Source organism: Balaenoptera borealis, assembly GCF_965194805.1.
Source record: "Balaenoptera borealis genome assembly, chromosome: 3".
In the NCBI taxonomy this organism is placed as follows: Eukaryota; Metazoa; Chordata; class Mammalia; order Artiodactyla; family Balaenopteridae; genus Balaenoptera; species Balaenoptera borealis.
In genome coordinates, this window is record NC_138866.1 from 74888245 (window position 1) to 74904023 (window position 15779).

A 15779-nucleotide genomic window follows, 5' to 3' on the forward strand; every position below is an offset into this window, starting at 1 on the left:
TAACAACACTAATTTTTACTAAGTGGGATCAGTTTTCATATTTAGTTTATCCAGCAACATTTTTAGGTACACAAAAGTTTTCTAACAGGAGATCTTATTTAAGAGCCTTTAATTTAGGGTAATATTTTTAACGTATTCTGACTTGTAGTTCCAAAATTTGCTGACCAGCTGACTGCTTTTTGGGTTGATCTGAGATGTGCACGGTTTAGAAACTTTAGCTCAAGTTCCAGTTCTTTCACTAACTACTGCTACAATGCTGGACTTACCACTTGGTTTTCTTCACCTTTACGATCTCTAAGGTGTTACTGTCTAGTTCTAATACTATGGCTCTGATCTGTCTTACAAACATTTCTCAAGATATTAATTACATAATGTCTAAAAAAGATATAACAGATAAAAGTTCAGAAAATAAACCCTATGCTTTTCTTTACTGTTTCTAATTAAGCTCATAATCCTCAGTTAGATTTTAATCTTTCATTCAGCCACTCATTCAACAAATATTTATTGAGTGCCTACAAATGTACCAGGGAGCATTCTAGCAGCTCGAAAGTGATTGTTTTCTACCTCATTTAAAACCCCACAATATTCCAATACAATGATTGTGAATATATCTGTGGATATTTATTCATAGATTTGTGTGTGTGTGTGTGTGTGTGTGTGTGTGTGTATCCTCAATTAGTTCCAAAACAGATCTGAGGTCAAAATGTTTAATAAATAATTGTAATTACAGGTTTTAAAGGTTGAGTAAAAACCTTCTGAAACTGAGTGATCTCTTTGAGCCCTCCCACAAAGAATCCTTCCAGCCTCCACCTCCCAAAGTAAACCTGCTCTCTTTAGGTAGATTTAAAGAAAAGGGCATCACTTAGGCTGGGGTGAATCACCATATACAATGAAGGAGGCAGGCAAGGGATCCAAATGGGAGAGAGAAGTGTTGAAGTCAGTCCTTATTTATACCAAATCAAGAAAATGATCCTTTCACCTGCCTGTATGAACAGACTTCCATTCACTTGCAACATAAATTTAATTAAATAACTTGAATTTCCCATCTGGTTCATTAAATAAAACTGGATTTGAATGTCACACACATGGCCATTAAGCACATTGTCATTACTTACAATTTTGGCTCACGCACAATGATTACCCCAGTATACTTACTGCCTTAGGACATTTCTGAGATACAGGTGTTACTATCTCATCACTATCTGTAGTTTGTGCTTCACTGACTTCAGAAGCTTGTTCACAGGATTCTTTATCTGCCAGAGAAGAGACTAGAGTTACAGAACTGTTTTGGAGTACCCTGTCTAGCCCAGAAAAGACCCAGTACCTACATCTTCAATCTACTGTTTAGTTACTAGATCTGAGTACCTAGATTTTGGCTGTAATCACTAGAAACAAACCTTCTTTTTTAAAGTTTCACTTATTCAGAAGCTTGCCAAACATACAGGGTTCACTTCTGAAAAAAGAAAGGGAAGAAAGGAAGGGAGGGAGGTAGAAAGAAAGTTTTGTCCTTTTAGGGGTTGGAGAAAATTACCAAGCCAAGGAAAAACAGTGCAATCAGGGTGTAGCAGATTGTATTTTACAAAGACAGCGTCAAACAATATCTCTCATCCCACATGCTCTCTTTCGTACAATGTGATCTTGATACTCCTAATACTTTTTTTAAGGTAGGTATTTTTATGTTTATATATATTTTTATTTTTAGATTTTTATTTTATATTACAGTTGATTTACAATGTTGTGTTAGTTTCAGGGGCACAGCAAAGTGATTTAGTTATACATATATGTATATCTATTCTTTTTCAGATCCTTTTCCCGTATAGGTTATTATAGAGTATTGAGTAGACTTCCCTGTGCTCTACAGTAGGTCCTTATTGATTACCTATTTTATATGTAGTAGTGTGTATATGTTAATCCCAAACTCCTAATTTATCCACCCCGCACCTTTCTCCTTTGGTAACCATAAATTTGTTTTCTAAGTCTGTGAGTCTGTTTCTGTTTTGTAAATAAGTTCCTTTGTATACTTTTTTAGTATATTGCTTATATAAGCGATATTATATGATATTTGTCTTTCTCTGTCTGCCTTACTTCACTTAGTATGATAATCTCTAGGTCCACCCATGTTGTTGCAAATGGCATTATTTCATCCTTTTTATGGCTGAGTAATATTCCATTGTATATATATACCACATCTTTTTTATCTATTCATCCATCGATGGATATTTAGGTTGCTTCCATGTCTTGGCTATTGTGAATAGTGCTGCAATGAACATTGGGGTGCATGTATCTTTCTGAATTATAGTTTTGTCTGGATATGTGCCCAGGAGTAGGACTGCTGGATCATGTGGCAACTCTATTTTTAGTGTTTTGAGGAACCTCCATACTGTTTTCCATAGTGGCTGCACCAATTTCCATTCCCATCAACAGTGTAACATGGTTCCCTTTTCTCCACACCCTCTCCAGACACCTAAAGTGCTTCCTCCAGAGGTTGACATTGAAAACCTGTCACCTTAAAGAAACCTATTGCAAGGATCTCTTTTCTGCTTTGATCATTAACCAAAGGCTAACATACTTGCTCTTGGCAAAGAAATGTCCTCAGGGATAATAGGATGAAACTTCTGTGTGAGGGCTTTAGTTACCCCCAGTGTAAACTACAGACCCTGGTGCTACAGTGCTGCAGTATAACTAATGATGGCTGCAATTGTCTCTCAGAGCTTCTCTAACAAAAATCAAGCCTAACACACTTGAATCTGGGGCTGAATCACATAGGAATTACTGTATTGAAGTTTCTATGTGAGGCTTTGAAATAAACACTGTGGGAGATCAACCAAGATGGCGGAATAGAAAGACCTTGAGCTCATCTTCTCTCACGAGCACACCTAAATCACAACTATTTGCAGAACAACTATTGATGAAAAAGACCAGAACCTTCCAGAAAAGAACTTCTATAAAGCCATAAAGAAGGAACCAGAAAGAGATGGGTCGGGGGTGGGCTTGTGATATAGTCAAGTCCCATAAGCCCTGGTGGGCGACCCACAAACTGGAGAATAATTACAGTTGCAGAGGTTCTCCCAGAGGAGTGAGAGGTCTGAGACCCACACTGGGCTCCTCAGCCTGGGGGACCAGCACTGGGAAGATGAATCCCCAGAGCATTTGGCTTTGAAGGTCAGCTGGGCTTACTTTCAGGAATCCCAGGGGGCTGGAGAAAATAGAAACTTCACTCTTAAAGAGTGCACACAAAATCTCATATGCTGCAGGACCCAGAGAAGAAGCAGTAAATTGATAAGAGCTTGGATTAGTCCCACCTGCTGATCCTGAAGAATCTTTTAGAGAGACAATAGGCAACTGCAGCTCACCCTCCGGACACAGACACTGGCAGCAGCCATTTTTGGGAGCTCCTTCTACCACATGGACACTGCTGCTGGCAAGCACCACTGTGGAATCCTCCTTCTAGCGTAGTAGCTCCAGGACCCACCCCAATGCTGGCCCAACAGCCTGCAGGTGTCAGTGCTGGGATGCCTCAGGCAAAGAGACTAACTGGATGGAGACACAGCCTCACCCATCAGCAGACAGGCTGCCTTAAGACTCCATGAGCCCATAGCCACCTCTGGACATGGCCCTGCCCTCCAGGGAGCCTGCTTTAGCATCTGGAGCAGCCTCACCCACCAGGGAGCAGACATCAGACACAAGAAAACCACAATCACACAGCTTGCAGACCCAGCCTACCCACCAGCAGGCCAAACCCTGACCTGGGACTGGCTGGGTCCTGGCCATGCCCACTAGCATGCCAACACAAGCTTTAGGACACCCTGGACCCCACACCCTGGACACCCCACAAATGTGTCAGAAACTGGCTCACTCCACCAGTGATCTAACACCAGCTCTGGGACACCTGGGCCCTGCAACCAGACTCCAGGACCTGATTCTGCCTGCCAGTAAGCTGGCATTAACCCCAGGACCTGACTTCACCCACCAGTGGGTATGCAATAGCCCTGGAGTCTTATGGAGCCTGATTCTGCTCACCAATGAGCCGGCACTAGCCCTGAGGACTTCTGGGGTTCCACAGTCAGCTGCCTTGTGACCCAGTCTTGCCAACGGGTGGCCAGCAGCCTCCATATAAGGCGGGGCCTGGTAAGCAACCAGACCAGGGGCCAAACAAGTTCACCAGATGGCCCACAGAGTCAGCCTGCCACAACAGAAGGACTCATGCTGCTCTCATAGGGGGAACACCTAGAGCATATAGCTTGGGTGACAAGAGGGGAATATGCTGCTGGGACACGTATGACGTGTACTACAAAAGGCCACTTCTCCAAGGTCAGGAAATGTAAACAACCTAGAAGAAATATAAAAATCAAACAGCAACGTAGGCAAAATGAGGTGACAGAGGAACATGTTCCAGATAGAGGAACAAGATAAAAACCCAGAAGAAGAAGTAACTGAAGTGGACATTGGAAATCTACATGAAAAAAAGTTCACAGTAGTGCTCATAAGATGATCAAAGAACTCAGGAGAAGGATGGATGCACAGAGTGAGAACTTAGAAGTTTTCAACAAAGAGAAAATATAAAGAACAACCCAACAGAAATGAAGACTACAATAACTAAAATGAAAAATACACTAGAAGGATCAACAGTAGACTAAATGATACCTAGGAATCAATCAACGAGCTACAGTAGTGGAAGTCACTGATACTGAACAGAAAAAACATTGGAAAGAAATGAGAACAGTTTAAGAGACCTCTGGGACAACACCAAGCACACTAATATTCACATGATAGGGGTCCAGAAGGAAAAGAGACTGAGAAAGGGGCAGAGAACATATCTGAAGTAATAATAGCTGAAAACTTCCCTAGCCTGGGAAAGCAAACAGTCACCCAAGGCCAGAAAACATAGACAGTCCCACAGAGGATGAATCTAAAGAGAAACAAACCAAGATAATAATTAAAATGAGAAAAAATTGGGCTTCCCTGGTGGCACAGTGGTTAAGAATGTGCCTGCCAATGCAGGGGACAGGGGTTTGAGCCCTGGTCCGGGAAGATCCTACATGCCATGGAGCAACTAAGCCTGTGCGCCACAACTACTGAGCCTGCGCTCTAGAGCCCGCGAGCCACAACTACTGAACCCCGTGCGCCTAGAGCCCGTGCTCCACAACAAGAGAAGCCACCGCAGTGAGAAGCCTGTACACTGCAACAAAGAGTAGATGCCACTCGCTGCAACTAGAAGAAAGCCCGTGCACAGCAACGAAGACCCAACTCAGCCAAAAATAAATAAATAAATTTTTAAAAAATAATAAATAAATAAATAATAAAATGAGAAAAAATTAAGATAAAGAGAGAATATAAAAACAGCAAGGGAAAAGCAACAAATAGCATACAAAGGAACTCCCATAAAGCTATCAGCTGACTTTTCAGCAGAAACTCTGTAGGCCAGAAGGGAGTGTCATGATATATTTAAAGTGACAAAAGGGAAAAAGCTACAACCAAGAAAGTTCTACCCAGCAAGGCTCTCATTCAGACTTGATGGAGAGATCAAAAGCTTTACAGACAAACAAAAGCTAAAAGACTTCAGCACAACTAAACCAGCTTTACAAGAAATGTTAAACAAAACTTCTCTAAGCAAAAAAGAAAAGCCACAACTACAAACATGAAAATTATGAAATGAAAAATCTCATCCATCAGTCAAGGCAAACATACACTAAAGGTAGGAAATCATCCATGCACAAAACCAGTAGGAAGGTTAAAAGACAAAAGTAGTAAAATCATATATATATCCATAATAAGCAGTTAAAGGATACACAAAATGATTAGATGTAAAATATTATATCAAAAACAGCAATCATAAGAGGAGGAGAAAACAAATGCAGAATTGTTAAAATGCATTTGCAATTAAGAGATCAGCAACTTAAAACAATCATATATATATATATATATATATATATATAGCTATACAAAAACCTTATGGTAACCACAAACCAAAAACCTAAAATAAATACAAACACAAAAAAGAAAAAGGATCCAAACATAACACTAAATACATTCATTCAATCACAAGAGAACAAAAGAAGAAAGAAAAAAAGACCTACAAAAACAACCCCAAAACAATGAACAAAATAGCAATAAGTACTTATCAATACTTACTTAAAAAGTAAATGGACTGGAGGAGGGGCAAGATGGCGGAAGAGTAAGACGTGGAGATCACCTTCCTTCCCACAGATACAGTAGAAATACATCTACAAGTGGAACTGCTCCTACAGAACACCCACTGAACGCTGGCAGAAGACGTCAGACCTCCCAAAAGGCAAGAAACTCCCCACGTATTTGGGTAGGGCAAAAGAAAAAAGAAATAACAGAGACAAAAGAATAGGGACAGGACCTGCACCAGTGGGAGGGAGCTGTGAAGGAGGAAAGGTTTCCACACACTAGGAAGCCCCTTCGTGGGCAGAGACTGCGGGTGGCAGAGGGGGGGAGCTTCGGAGCCACGGAGGAGAGCGCAGCCACAGGGGTGCGGAGGGCAAAGCGGAGAGATCCCCGCACGGAGGATCGGCGCCGAGCAGCACTCACCAGCCCGAGAGGCTTGTCTGCTCAGCCGCCAGGGCAGGCGGGGGCTGGGAGCTGAGGCTCGGGCTTCGTTGCTAGCCGGGAGGGAGTCCGGGAAAAAGTCTGCAGCTGCCGAAGAGGCAAGAGACATTTTCTTGCCTCTCTGTTTCGCGGCGTGCAAGGAGAGGGGATTCAGAGCGCCGCCTAAACGAACTCCAGAGACGGGCGTGAGCCAAGGCTATCAGTGTGGACCCCAGAGGCGGGCGTGAGCCACAGCTAACAGCGTGGACCCCAGAGACGGGCGTGAGCCGCGGTTATCAGCGCGGACCCCAGAGACGGGCAGGAGATGCTAAGGCTGCTGCTGCCGCCACCAAGAAGCCTGTGTGCGAGCACAGGTCACTCTCCACACCGCCCCTCCCGGGAGCCTGAGCAGCTCGCCACTGCCAGGGTCCCGTGATCCAGGGACAACTTCCCCGGGAGAACGCACTGCGTGCCTCAGGCTGGTGCAACGTCACGCTGGCCTCTGCCGCCGCAGGCTCGCCCCGCCTCCTCTGTACCCCTCCCTCCCACCGGCCTGAGTGAGCCAGAGCCCCTGAAGCAGCTGCTCCTTTAGCCCCGGTCTGTCTGGGCGGGGAACAGACGCCCTCAGGCGACCTACATGCAGAGGTGGGTCCAAATCCAAAGCTGAACGCCAGGAGCTGTACGAACAAAGAAGAGAAAGGGAAATCTCTCCCAGCAGCCTCAGAAGCAGCGGATTAAAGCTCCACAAACAACTTGATGTGCCTGCATCTGTTGAATACCTGAATAGACAACGAATCATCCCAAATTCAAGAGGTGGACTTTGGGAGCAGGATATATTAATTTTTCCCCTTTTCCTTTTTTTGTGAGTGTATATGTGTATGCTTCTGGGTGAGATTTTGTCTGTATAGCTTTGCTTTCACCATTAGTCCTAGGGTTAGGTCCGTCTGTGTTTTTTTTTTTTTTTTACTTAAAAAATTTTTTTTTCCTAATAAATGTTTTCTTAATAATTTTTTCCTTATTTTCTATTTTTAGAAATTAAAAAAATTTTTTAATAAGTTTTTTCATATTTTTTATTTTAAAAAATTAAAAAATTTTTTTCTTAATAAATTTTTTCTTAATATTTTTTTCTTATTTTTTACTATAAAAAATTAATAAATCTATTTTTAAAAATTAAAAAAAATTTTTTTTTCTGAATACATTTATTCTGAAAAATTTTTTTTCTTATTTTTTATTATAATAGCTTTATTTTATTTTATCCTCTTTCTTTCTTTCTTTCTTTCTATTTTTTTCTCCCTTTTATTCTGAGCCGTGTGGATGAAAGGCTCTTGGTGCTCCAGCCAGGCATCAGGGCTGTGCCTCTGAGGTGGGAGAGCCAACTTCAGGACACTGGTCCACAAGAGACCTCCCAGCTCCACGTAATACCAAACGGTGAAAATCTCTCAGAGATCTCCATCTCAACATCAAGACCCAGCTTCACTCAACGACCAGCAAGCTACAGAGCTGGACACCCTATGCCAAACAACTAGCAAGACAGGAACACAGCCCCATCCATTAGCAGAGAGGCTGCCTAAAATCATAATAAGGCCACAGACACCCCAAAACACACCACCAGACATGGATGTGCCCACCAGAAAGACAAGATCCAACCTCATCCACCAGAACACAGGCACTAGTCCCCTCCACCAGGAAGCCTACACAACCCACTGAACCAACCTTAGTCACTGGGGACAGATACCAAAAACAACGGGAACTACGAACCTGCAGCCTGTGAAAAGGAGACCCCAAACACAGTAATATAAGCAAAATGAGAAGACAAAAAACTACACAGCAGGTGAAGGAGCAGGGTCAAAACACATCAGACCTAACAAATGAAGAGGAAATAAGCAGTCTACCTGAAAAAGAATTCAGAATAATGATAGTAAAGATGATCCAAAATCTTGGAAATAGAATAGACAAAATGCAAGAAACATTTAACAAGGATGTAGAAGAACTAAAGAGGAACCAAGCAATGATGAAAAACACAATAAATGAAATTAAAAATACTCTAGACAGGATCAATAGCAGAATAACTGAGGCAGAAGAACGCATAAGTGACCTGGAAGACAGAATGGTGGAATTCACTGCTGGGGAACAGAATAAAGAAAAAAGAATGAAAAGAACTGAGGACAGTCTCAGAGACCTCTGGGACAACATTAAACGCACCAACATTCGAATTATAGCGGTCCCAGAAGAAGAAGAGAAAAAGAAAGGGACTGAGAAAATATTTGAAGAGATTATAGTTCCCTAATATGGGAAAAGAAATAGTTAATCAAGTCCTGGAAGCACAGAGAGTCCCATACAGGATAAATCCAAGGAGAAACACGCCAAGACACATATTAATCAAACTATCAAAAATTAAATATAAAGAAAACATATTAAAAGCAGCAAGGGAAAAACAACAAATAACACACAAGGGAATCCCCATAAGGTTAACAGCTGATCTTTCAGCAGAAACTCTGCAAGCCAGAAGGGAGTGGCAGGATATACTTAAAGTCATGAAGGAGAAAAACCTACAACCAAGGTTACTCTATCCAGCAAGGATCTCATTCAGATTTGATGGAGAAATTAAAACGTTTACAGACAAGCAAAAGCTGAGAGAGTTCAGCACCACCAAACCAGCTTTACAACAAATGCTAAAGGAACTTCTCTAGGCAAGAAACACAAGAGAAGGAAAACACCTACAATAACAAACCCAAAATATTTAAGAAAATGGGAATAGGAACATACATATCGATAATTACCTTAAATGTAAATGGATTAAATGCTCCCACCAAAAGACACAGGCTGGCTGAATGGATACAAAAACAAGACCCATATATATGCTGTCTACAAGAGACTCACTTCAGACCTAGAGACACATACAGACTGAAAGTGAGGGGATGGAAAAAGATATTCCATGCAAATGGAAATCAAAAGAAAGCTGGAGTAGCAATTCTCATATCAGACAAAATAGACCTTAAAATAAAGACTATTACAAGAGACAAAGAAGGACACTATATAATGATCAAGGGATCGATCCAAGAGGAAGATATAACAATTGTAAATATTTATGCACCCAACATAGGAGCACCTCAATACATAAGGCAAATACTAACAGCCAAAAAAGGGGAAATCGACAGTAACACAATCATAGTAGGGGACTTTAACACCCCACTTTCACCAATGGACAGATCATCCAAAATGAAAATAAAGAAAGAAACACAAGCTTTAAATGATACATTAAACAAGATGGACTTAATTGATATTTATAGGACATTCCACCCAAAAACAACAGAATACACATTTTTCTCAAGTGCTCATGGAACATTCTCCAGGATAGATCATATCTTGGGTCACAAATCAAGCCTTGGTAAACTTAAGAAAATTGAAATCATATCAAGTATCTTTTCCGACCACAACGCTATGAGACTAGATATCAATTACAGGAAAAGATCTGTAAAACATACAAACACATGGAGGCTACACAATACACTACTTAATAACGAAGTGATCACTGAAGAAATCAAAGGGGAAATCAAAAAATACCTAGAAACAAATGACAATGGAGACATGACGACCCAAAACCTATGGGATGCAGCAAAAGCAGTGCTAAGAGGGAAGTTTATAGCAATACAAGCCTACCTCAAGAAACAGGAAACATCTTGAATAAACAACCTAACCTTGCACCTAAAGCAATTAGAGAAAGAAGAGCAAAAAAACCCCAAAGCTAGCAGAAGGAAAGAAATCATAAAGATCAGATCAGAAATAAATGAAAAAGAAATGAAGGAAACAATAGCAAAAATCAATGAAACTAAAAGCTGGTTCTTCGAGAAGATAAACAAAATTGATAAACCATTAGCCAGACTCATTAAGAGAAAAAGGGAGAAGACTCAAATCAATAGAATTAGAAATGAAAAAGGAGAAGTAACCACTGACACTGCAGAAATACAAACGATCATGAGAGATTCCTACAAGCAACTCTATGCCAATAAAATGGACAACCTGGAAGAAATGGACAGATTCTTAGAAATGCACAACCTACCGAGACTGAACCAGGAAGAAATAGAAAATATGAACAGACCAATCACAAGCACTGAAATTGAAACTGTGATTAAAAATCTTCCAACAAACAAAAGCCCAGGACCAGATGGCTTCACAGGCGAATTCTATCAAACATGTAGAGAAGAGCTAACACCTATCCTTCTCAAACTCTTCCAAAATATTGCAGAGGGAGGAACACTCCCCAACTCATTCTACGAGGCCACCATCACCCTGATACCAAAACCAGACAAAGATGTCACAAAGAAAGAAAACTACAGGCCAATATCACTGATGAACATAGATGCAAAAATCCTCAACAAAATACTAGCAAACAGAATCCAACAGCACATTAAAAGGATCATACACCATGATCAAGTGGGGTTCATCCCGGGAATGCAAGGATTCTTCAATATACGCAAATCAATCAACGTGATACATCATATTAACAAATTGAAGGAGAAAAACCATATGATCATATCAATAGATGCAGAGAAAGCTTTCAACAAAATTCAACACCCATTTATGATAAAAGCCCTGCAGAAAGTAGGCATAGAGGGAACTTTCCTCAACATAATAAAGGCCATATATGACAAATCCACAGCCAACATTGTCCTCAATGGTGAAAAACTGAAACCATTTCCACTAAGATCAGGAATAAGACAAGGTTGCCCACTCTCACCACTATTATTCAACATAGTTTTGGAAGTGTTAGCTACAGCAATCAGAGAAGAAAAAGAAATAAAAGGAATCCAAATCGGAAAAGAAGAAGTAAAGCTGTCACTGTTTGCAGATGACATGATACTATACATAGAGAATCCTAAAACTGCTACCAGAAAACTACTAGAGCTAATCAATGAATTTGGTAAAGTAGCAGGATACAAAATTAATGCACTGAAATCTCTTGCATTCCTATATACTAATGATGAAAAATCTGAAAGTGAAATTAAGAAAACACTCCCATTTACCATTGCAACAAAAAGAATAAAATATCTAGGAATAAACCTACCTAAGGAGACAAAAGACCTCTATGCAGAAAATTATAGGACACTGATGAAAGAAATTAAAGATGATACAAATAGATGGAGAGATATACCATGTTCTTGGATTGGAAGAATCAACATTGTGAAAATGACTCTACTACTCAAAGCAATCTACAGATTCAATGCAATCCCTATCAAACTACCACTGGCATTTTTCACAGAACTAGAACAAAAAATTTCACAATTTGTATGGAAACACAAAAGACCCCGAATAGCCAAAGCAATCTTGAGAACGAAAAATGGAGCTGGAGGAATCAGGCTCCCTGACTTCAGACTATACTACAAAGCTACAGTAATCAAGACAGTTTGGTACTGGCACAAAAACAGAAATATAGATCAATGGAACAGGATAGAAAGCCCAGAGATAAACCCACGCACATATGGTCACCTTATCTTTGATAAAGGAGGCAAGCATATACAGTGGAGAAAAGACAGCCTCTTCAATAAGTGGTGCTGGGAAAATTGGACAGGTACATGTAAAAGTATGAAATTAGAACACTCCCTGACACCATGCACAAAAATAAACTCAAAATGGATCAAAGACCTAAGTGTAAAGCCAGACACTATCAAACTCTTAGAGGAAAACATAGGCAGAACACTCTATGACATACATCACAGCAAGATCCTTTTTGACCCACCTCCTAGAGAAATGGAAATAAAAACACAAATAAACAAATGGGACCTAATGAAACTTCAAAGCTTTTGCACAGCAAAGGAAACCATAAACAAGACCAAAAGACAACCCTCAGAATGGGAGAAAATATTTGCAAACAAATCAACGGACAAAGGATTAATCTCCAAAATATATAAACAGCTCATTGAGCTCAATATTAAAGAAACAAACAACCCAATCCAAAAATGGGCAGAAGACCTAAATAGACATTTCTCCAAAGAAGACATACAGATGGCCAAGAAGCACATGAAAAGATGCTCAACATCACTAATTATTAGAGAAATGCAAATCAAAACTACAGTGAGGTATCACCTCACACCAGTTAGAATGGGCATCATCAGAAAATCTACAAACAACAAATGCTGGAGAGGGTGTGGAGAAAAGGGATCCCTCTTGCACTGTTGGTGGGAATGTAAATTGATACAGCCACTATGGAGAACAGTATGGAGGTTCCTTAAAAAACTAAAAATAGATTTACCATATGATCCAGCAATCCCACTACTGGGCGTATACCCAGAGAAAACCATAATTCAAAAAGACACATGCACCCCAATGTTCATTGCAGCACATTTTACAATAGCTAGGTCATGGAAGCAACCTAAATTCCCATCGACAGACGAATGGATAAAGAAGTTGTGGTACATATATACAATGGAATATTACTCAGCCATAAAAAGGAACGAAATTGAGTCATTTGTTGAGACGTGGATGGATCTAGAGACTGTCATACAGAGTGAAGTAAGTCAGAAAGACAAAAACAAATATTGTATATTAACGCATGTATGTGGAACCTAGAAAAATGGTACAGATGAGCCGGTTTGCAGGGCAGAAGTTGAGACACAGATGTAGAGAACAGACATATGGACACCAAGGGGGGAAAACTGCGGTGGGGTGGGGATGGTGGTGTGCTGAATTGGGCAATTGGGATTGATATGTATACACTGATGTGTATAAAATTGATGACTAATGAGAACCTGCAGTATAAAAAAAAACAAACAAAACAAAACAAAAACCCAGTTACAAAAAAAAAAAACCCAATTATATCAATGGACAGATCATCCAGACAGAAAATCAGTAAGTAAACAAAGGCCTTAAATAACACATTAGACAAAATGGACTTAATTTATATAGAGAGCATTCCGTCTGAAAGGAGCAGAATACACATTCTTTTCAAGTGCATGTGGAACATTCTCCAGGATAGATCACATGCTAGGCCACAAAACAAGCTTTGGTAAATTTAAGAAAATTGAAATCATATCAAGCATCCTTTCTGACCACAATGCTACAAGATTAGAAATCAACTACAAGAGAAAAACTGCAAAACAAAACAAAACAAAACACGTGATGACTAAACAATATGCTACTAAACAACCAATGGATTACTGAAGAAATCAAAGAGGAAATCAAAAGTACCTAGAGACAAATGAAAATGAAAACATGATGATCCAAAACATATGGGATGCAGCAAAAGCAGTTCTAAGATGGAAGTTTATAGTGATACAACCTTACCTCAGGAAACAAGAAAAATCTCAAATAAACAACATAACCTTGCGTCTAAAGGAACTAGAAAAGAACAAACAAAACCCAAATTAGTAGAAGGAAAGAAATCATACAGATCAGAGCAGAAATAAATGAAATAGAGACTAAAAAAAAAATAGAAAAGATCAATGAAAGTAACAGCTGGTTCTTTAAAAATATAAACAAAATTGATAAAACTTTAGCCAGACCCTAGAGACACAGATGCAGAGAACAAACGTATGGGGGGAAGCGGGGGTGTGGTGGGGTTGGATGAACTGGGAGATTGGGATTGACATACATACACTAATATGTATAAAACAGATAACTAATAAGAACCTGCTGTATAAAAAATAAATAAATAAAATAAAATTCAAAACAAACAAACAAAAAACTTTAGCCAGACTCCAAAAGAAAAAAAGGGAGATGGCAAAAATAAATAAAATCAGAAATTAAAAAGGAGACATTACAATGGACACACAGAAATACAAAGCATCATAAGAGACTACTACGAACTATATGTGAATAAAATGGACAACCTAGAAGAAATGGACAAATTCTTAGAAAGGTACTATCTCCCAAGACTTAACCAGGAAGAAACAGAAAATAGAAACAGGCCAATTATGAGTAATGAAGTTGAATCAGTAATTGAAAAATTCTTAACTAACAAACACTTAGAGAAGAGTTAACGCCTATCATTCTCAAACTATTCCAAAAAAAACTGAAGAGAAAGGAACAATTCTGAACTCATTCTACAAGGCAAATGTCACCCTCATACCAAAACCAGACAAAGATATTATACAAAAAAGAAAATCGTAGGCCAATATCACTGATGAACACGAATGCAAAATCCTCAACAAAATTTTAGCAAACCAAATGCAACAATACATTAAAACGATCATACATTATGACTGAGTGGAATTTACCCCAGAGATGCAACGATTTTTCAATATGCACAAATGAATCAATGTGGTATACCACATTGACAAACTGAAGAATAAATACCATGTGATCATCTCAATAGATGCAGAAAAAGCTTTTGACAAAATTCTAAATTCATTTATGATAAAAAGTCCTCCAGAAAGTGGGCATTGAGGGAACCTACCTCAACATAATAAAGGCCATACAGCTAATAACATACTCAATGGTGAAAAGCTGAAAGCATTTTCTCTAAGATCAGGAGCAAGACAAGGATGCCGACTCTCGCCACTTTTATTCAACATTGTATTGGAAGTCCTAGCCATAGCAATCACACAAGAAAAAGAAATAAATGGAGTCCAAATTGGAAAGGAAGAAGTAAAACAGTTACTGTTTGCATATGACATGATATTAACACTATACACAGGAAATCCTAAAGATACCACCAGAAAGCTACTAGCACTCATCAATGAATTCAGTAAAGTTTCAGGATACAAAATTAATACAAAGAAATCTGTTGCATTTCTATACACTAACAATGAAAGATCAGAAAGAGGAATTAAGGAAACAATATCTTTTACTATGACATCCAAAAGAATAAAATACCTAGGAATAAACCTACCTAAGGAGGAAAAAGACCTGTACTCTGAAAACTGAGACACTGATTAAAGAAACTGAAGATGACACAAACAGATGGAAAGATTTACCATGTTCTTGGATTGGAAGAATCAATATTGTTAAAATGATTATGCTACCCAAGGCAATCTACAGATTCAATTCAATCCCTGTCAAATTACCAATGGCATTTTTCACAGAACTAGAACAAAATAAATTAAAGTTTGTATGGAAACGCAAAAGACCCCCAAATAGTGAAAGCAATCCTGAGAAAGAAAAACTGAGCTGGACGAATCATGCTCCCTGACTTCAAACTATACTACAAAGCTACAGTAATGAAAACAGTATGGTACTGGCACAGAAACAAAAATAGAGGTCAATGGAACAGGACAGAAAGCCCAGAAATA

At 39.4% G+C, this 15779-nt stretch overlaps 1 protein-coding gene across 2 annotated transcripts in view; it reads right to left on the reverse strand.

Moving 5' to 3' along the window:
* RPGRIP1 (RPGR interacting protein 1) overlaps positions 1-15779 on the reverse strand; it is a 102457-nt gene that overhangs the window by 21399 nt on the left and 65279 nt on the right. For both annotated transcript variants that reach the window (XM_082384943.1, XM_082384944.1), the window contains one exon: positions 1156-1253. In XM_082384943.1, coding sequence (XP_082241069.1) covers positions 1156-1253 — 98 coding nt within the window. The remainder of the gene's footprint in view (positions 1-1155; positions 1254-15779) is intronic.